The following is a 6,348-nucleotide window of genomic DNA, read 5'->3' as shown; positions in this document are numbered from 1 at the left end:
AAATAAAAAATAAAATGCTTCTGCAGTCTAAACATTAGGCTCTTCCTCCTTTGACTCCACTAATTTGAACATCTTATGGGAGATATGTAAAGGGCCTGATCCCTTGAGTCTGGAGTATATTATGCATCTTTGAAATGAAGCTGAACTCTTTCAACCAGCCCAGTATCATTTAGCAAATTCCTGCCCCTGCAACAGCTTGATAAATACAAAGGAGCATCTGTTTCCTCTGCTGAGCATTTCTGTTATGGTTTATGTCATTGATGATATGACTTGTCCATCAGTATTTTGAAAAATTTCCCATATTTCAATATCTTCTTTAAAAGATTCTTAGACCCTGGATTCTTGGGGTCTGTGAGTCTACACAGGCCAGGGGTAAGGACTAAATCCATCTAGCCCTCTCCTATATCTTTTAAGGAAGAAAAAAGATTCAATAGTGTTCACATTGAACTTGGTTTCGAAAAGTGCTGAGTTTGGAGCCAGGCAACAGGATGCATGTCTGAATCGAATGAAAAATGCATCTGTTCGAATGAAATGTTGCATCTGTGCTGACTGAAAGACAGTCTTCTCCAGCTTTCTTTTGCTTTCTCTTTTTTAATACACATAGGGGAGGGGGCTTGCTGATGCACTGAGATAGTTGCTGTTTTCCTCCTTACAGATCTGCCTCAATCGTCGATGTCAAAATATCAGCGTCTTTGGTGTTCACGAGTGTGCAAAGCAGTGCCACGGCCGAGGAGTAAGTAGGCTGAACTGCCTTTCTACAGCCAGCCCACAGCAAGTTACACAAAGTCATTCATTTGTAGAGGTTTTTGCAATCTATAGCTTCTCAGTATTTTCTTTTAAAGACATTAATTTTCTTTGACCTTTACATACCATAAGAAATGTGATTTTTGCTTAACAAAGAAAATAGGATTGAGCAGTAATTATCTTTTAAATAACATTCTATGATTTAAAAAAAGAGTTTTGTCTTCTTCCAAGTAATTTTACAATCAACCTTCCTCCATGAAGAGTTTCACATTAACAGAGCTGTCCCTCTTGCTACCAACATTCAGAATANAATGACTACTGTGCTGTAACCATAAAGGATTGCAGTGCCACCTCAGATGGGTTTGTTGACTATGGGTTTAGCTGACTCTCAGTATGAAATGGAATCTTTTTATATTGTCATTGGATCATAGTTTCTTTTCTAATGGTTGCAAGAGACAATCTAGTACAGCCCTATTATTTACTGATCAAGCAGCCAAGAGCCAAGTGCAAGGAAGGACATGTCTAAGATGACATGAATACTCGGCAGGAAGCTGGGTCGAGGGCTCTGGACTCCTCATTTTCCAATATCCCTGGGGCCTCATCCACACATTGGAGAGGAGAGGCCCACCTCTTCTGGGTAGGTAAAACAGCTGGCCATGACTTGGTGACAAGTAGCTTGGCCACAGTCCCTCTCTAATGAGAACATACTCACCCGTAGCACCTCCAAGCATGGTGTTAGGGCTGCAATTTCTCTATTTCAAGCTGCAGAAAGGGCATGTGACTACACCTTGCAGTGGGAGACCGGGCAGGACAGTGCATGTGTCTAGGGGGTGGTGGGTCGGCAGCAGCATCTTTGAGGAAACAGACAGTGGCACAGGCTATGCCACATACCAATTGATTCTGCTCTATTTCACTTCATAGAAATACACTTTCCAACTTATCCCAGGCTAATGTGACTGTCAGCCTTTATTTGAAGAAATGGGATGGGGGGAAGTGGTTGGTTCATCAAAACACATCAGTTAAAGCAGGGAACAGGGAACATTAGAAGTGAGACATATACACCAAATGTTTTATTTTACCTTAAAATATTAAAGAGTATATTTGGCATCAATGTTTGGATTCGGGCTGAGGCCTTTAGGATTGATTTACTGGCTATAGGTCTGTATTGACTTCCTTATATAAGCCACCCAAGAATACATCATCTACAATTTATGGTTTGTTTCTTTAAGTGGTGGGGAAATTTAGACCCTCAACAGCAATCTGAGTATAGAATCCTTGTCCTGTGCAGCTTTTCCCAGTCATTTTGCAGTTTTCCACCCATCCCTAATCTGTCAGAAATTCTTTTTACTGACTTGCCTTTACCCAGTGTTCCCAAAGGGTTCAACCTAATTTTCACAGAACAATACCCTCTTGTCTTCGTGCCCATGTTCCATCGGTTCGTGTGCTCACATATGTAACAACAGTAAGCCCCACGGGCAACAGACAGGCCACCACCAGGGACTCTTGGTAACCAGGTGAGCAGGCCCCCCTTAGCCTCTCCACAGAGCCTTCTGGAGTCTGGGTTAGGTTACCCGCTTTTAGGGCCCAACAATAACAAAACTCAACCTCCTCCTTCCTGCTTGGTACCTTTCTTGCCATGCCAGAGCCATCTTCTTATCTCACAAGGGAGAGTTCATTGTTGGCTTTGCCCACGTGCGTGGCTGGGAGCCAGGGAACGGTCACCTGGAAGCTCTGCAAGAAGGAAGTGGGCATCTCAGGAATAAGTGGTGGCACGGCCTACAGCACGTGTTGGCGGAAGTCCCACGTACCTTCGTGGGCAGCAGGAAATGGGAGGGCCAGCTGCAGTGTTGCCTCGGCCCCCAGCCTGCAGTGGGATCTGTGTCACCATGCCTCTCCAAGCCTCCTGTCAGAGACTGGGTGTGCCAAGGGGTTGTCAAATCCCACAGTGCCACAGGCTCTGATTCCACGTCCCTGAAGCAGGGTTCCCTTCACTGCTGAGAGGGCTTCTCATCATGGTCAGAGAGTGAGTTATTGGATTTGAAAAAGGCAGGGAGACTGAGGAGAGGAAGTGGTAGAAGGGAGCCCATGAGCCCCAGTAATCTCCGTCATTCTCTTGACAGCTGCCAGCAGGCGGATTATGTCACACGTGCAGCCCCAGGCTCTGGTCTCGCCTGTGAGGTGCCATGTTTTGAGCTCATTCTCATGGTGACATTTCCTGAGACTGCCTGTGTCGGTGCTGGTGGGGGCTCAGGCCACAGTGCCCTTGCTCCTGCTGTGGCAACCGATTCGGGCTCAGAGACTTGCAGCCACCCCGCGTGGCTGGCGTGCCCTAATGCTCTGTCCTCGTGTCTCTCCCCCCCATCCTGGAAGGTGTGCAACAGCAGGAAGAACTGCCACTGCGAGGCCCACTGGGCGCCCCCCTTCTGTGACAAGTTCGGCTTTGGAGGAAGCACAGACAGCGGCCCCATCCGGCAAGCAGGTCAGTGAGGCACCTGCGTCCCTGAGGGTGGGTGTGAGCCCCCAGGGCAGTCGCCAGCCATCAGTGTAGGTGCAGGGGTAGCCCCGCCAGCAGGAAGCCCCGTGGGGACCCCACATGGGTGCGACACAGCCCGAGGCCTCTCCCATTTCCAGGCGCTGTGGTCCTTACCTGATCCTTTCCAAAGCTCCTTGCTGTCTGCTTTGAGTGAGTGGCTGAGTTTGCAGTTTCTTAGCCTGTGATGCTTAGTGAAGGTCATTTCTACCTCAATCTGCCAAATGGGTGTGAACTTCATCGTCATATCAAAGGAGTTTGGAAAGGCCAGCCTCTGTGTCCTAGGGCCAAGAGCTGTGAAGCTGAATGCCTTTTAAGACTCTTACTAGAAAGACACCTACCTCTTCACAAAGGCAGCTGTCGCAGTGGCGGTGGCAGCAGCCTGTGTATGGAGCAGTCAGGCACAGGCTCTGTGCCGGGCGCTTTCTGTGCGTCAGGTCACCTGCTCCTCCAGCTCTGTAGTGCGTGCTGTTATCCCTTCTTCACATGTAAAGGACCCAAGGCTCAGGGAAGTTGAGTAAGGTACCCCAAGTCACACAGCTATGATGGAGACACAAGTCTGTCTGTCGCCCAAGAAGATCTTAATAGCTCAGTTCATTTTTCCTCAGGTGCAGTGCTTGTGGGACAATGAAGCAGCAAGTGTGAATGACGTCCCCCCTGCAGGGAAAGCAGCAAGGCAAAAAGATGCAGGGAGCCAACAGGGTGCACAGCTGGGGAGCCGGGAGCAGGCGGGAATTTACAGAGCACACTTACGCTGCCTCCCTGCACTCACCTGAGCCCCCGTGCCACTCAGACTGTAACCAATGCTGTTGCAGAGGAGGCCATGCGTCCCCAAGGTCTGCTGGGACTGGCAGTGTTGAATCTGTGGCTTTGCCATCGTTTCCATGACAACAGACACAACACTGCTCTGCGGGACCAGGCAGGGGGCACAGGGCTCAGTCCAACCTACTGGGCACATTTGCAGAAACAGCGTGAGGAAGGGAGTTCCTGGTCATCCTTCTGCTTAAACACAGTTGTGTTTCCATGTTGCTGCTGACTGTTTTAGGCCCGGGCCCCATGGCAAGTAGAAAAAGGACTAGGAAGTCTTGCCTTTTATTGAGGATCCATTGCAATGCTGGGAGAGCAAGGGCTGGACCAGGCGTCCTTTTTCCTTGGTGACATCTCAGCCTTGGTGACTGGTCTCTTGCTGCAACTTCATATATAATGATTGTAAGCATTTATTGTACAAAAATAGGGTTTTAGTTTTTCATCCATCAGGGACCCGGACCCTGCCACCCATACTGTCTCTGTTCAGTAAACCTGGTGGCGTTTGAAGGAACTGAAGGAGGCAGGAGAGGGCAGCATGCTCTGTGTCTCTCTTTGGTGTGGACACACATGACCATTGGTACTCTGGTTTTAGAGTTTCCAGAAAGTCAGGGAACCCACAGAGTCACCAAGTAAGAATATCAGAAAATGAAAGCAACCGAAGAGCCAGCCTAACTCCGTCCACTGTTGCCATCATTTCATAAAACAAAGTACATTTTAAACACCTCCCCACAAATGTGTGCAGAAAGAGGCAGGCATAAGCGAGCATGTCCTGGGCCTCGCTGTCCCGCGGCGCACCACTCACTGGCCTGACCATGGCCGTGTCGCTTCTCCAGCATGTTCTGGGCACCAGCTGCTCCTCCAGGTAGCATGTCCTGGGCCTCGCTGTCCCGCGGCGCACCACTCACTGGCCTGACCATGGCCGTGTCACTTCTCCAGCATGTGCTGGGCACCAGCTGCTCCTCCAGGCCCCAAGAGACATTCAGCAGGTCAGCATGGCATGAGACACGCTGTGATGGGGGAAGAGAGGGCATTGCGGGTGCAGGGGAGCAACCCCCACAGACTCAGGCAGGCTCTGGAGGCCTTGCTGTGTCTGTTTAAGATCTGAAGGTGGGGGGGTATGTTCTAAGTAGAGATAACTGACTGTGCAAAGATCTAGAGTCTGCCCTGGTGCAGGGGTGACAGTGGGCTGATGGGAGGGGATGGAGGTTGCTGGCTGCACGGGACATGGTGCTTGAGCTGGACGTGGGGATGAGGGCGAGGGAGCCACGGCACTGCCCAGGTCTCTGGCTTGAGTGCTGCCTTCATGGAGGCAGGCAACCCTGGGACGCAACACGATCAGTTTAGGAGCCCAGCACATATTCCATTTGATAAGCTGATCAGTTTAAGACTTACGGATTGGTTTCAAGGAACTAGAAACTACAGTCCAAGACTTGTGCTGCTCCTTTTTAATTAGCTTTGTTGTGAGACAACAGAACTCTAGCCATTGCCCTCATGATTGCTGCTGAGAGTCAAAAAGAGTGACACTTTGGCCAGGAAACCAGAAGCAGTGCTTTTCCAGTAACACTAACAAGTGAATCAAGACTGTCATATGTTGATTGTCTTACTTAGGCTAAGACACATCCCTGATAGCACCTGTCAGCTGGGGATGAAGTCCAGAAACAGCACAGGTGTGAAGGCACTATTCCCAGGAATGGGAGATGCTGCGGCTGAGCTGAGAGGTCACAAACAGGGTGGGGGAGAGCCTGGGGAGCTGGAGTCACCTCCAGGGCCACCACCAGCAGCCCAAAAGGACTGCTGCGCACCCACTCGCACGCACTATGTGAAGCACACCCTGATTGTCACTGGCAGGAAAACAGACGAATGAATCTAGACCCACGTTTCACGGGATTCTCAATCCAGTTGAAATAGCAAATAAACCTCCCCTAAATCCTAGCATATAGAGGCCTCCCCAGATAGCCTTTGACCATGACTGCAGTCAAAAACCAATCTCCTGGTCTGATTTTTCACTTCCTTTCCACACCCTTGAGTCTCTTAAATATATTAAACAAAATAGGATCGAATGACAGAAAAAGTGATGTGTTCATTGGGAAAATAAACAGCCTCCTCCCAGAGAAAGAGGTTTGCCCCCAAAAGCTGTATTTATAAGTCCCTAGCATAACAAAACCTGTGGGCATTTCACCTAAACTGTGAATTTCTTTTTCACATCTGAGATGTCCAGAAATAAAGAGTCTCATTCTTAAAAAAAAAACAAAAAAAAGCAAAGTTGA

General features: G+C 49.1%; 1 protein-coding gene across 1 annotated transcript in view; it reads left to right on the top strand.

Annotated features, from left to right (window-relative positions):
• LOC103581373 (disintegrin and metalloproteinase domain-containing protein 12-like) overlaps positions 1 to 6,348 on the top strand; it is a gene marked incomplete at both ends in the record, with an annotated part of 29,115 nt that overhangs the window by 19,531 nt on the left and 3,236 nt on the right. Inside the window, 2 exons of the mRNA XM_008563222.1 lie at positions 656 to 733; positions 3,115 to 3,223. Of these exons, the coding sequence (XP_008561444.1) occupies positions 656 to 733; positions 3,115 to 3,223 (187 nt within the window). The remainder of the gene's footprint in view (positions 1 to 655; positions 734 to 3,114; positions 3,224 to 6,348) is intronic.

The sequence above is a fragment of the Galeopterus variegatus genome, unplaced genomic scaffold (assembly GCF_000696425.1).
Source record: "Galeopterus variegatus unplaced genomic scaffold, G_variegatus-3.0.2 Scaffold12913, whole genome shotgun sequence".
Lineage (NCBI taxonomy): Eukaryota > Metazoa > Chordata > Mammalia > Dermoptera > Cynocephalidae > Galeopterus > Galeopterus variegatus.
This window is presented reverse-complemented; position numbering and strand designations above follow the sequence as displayed.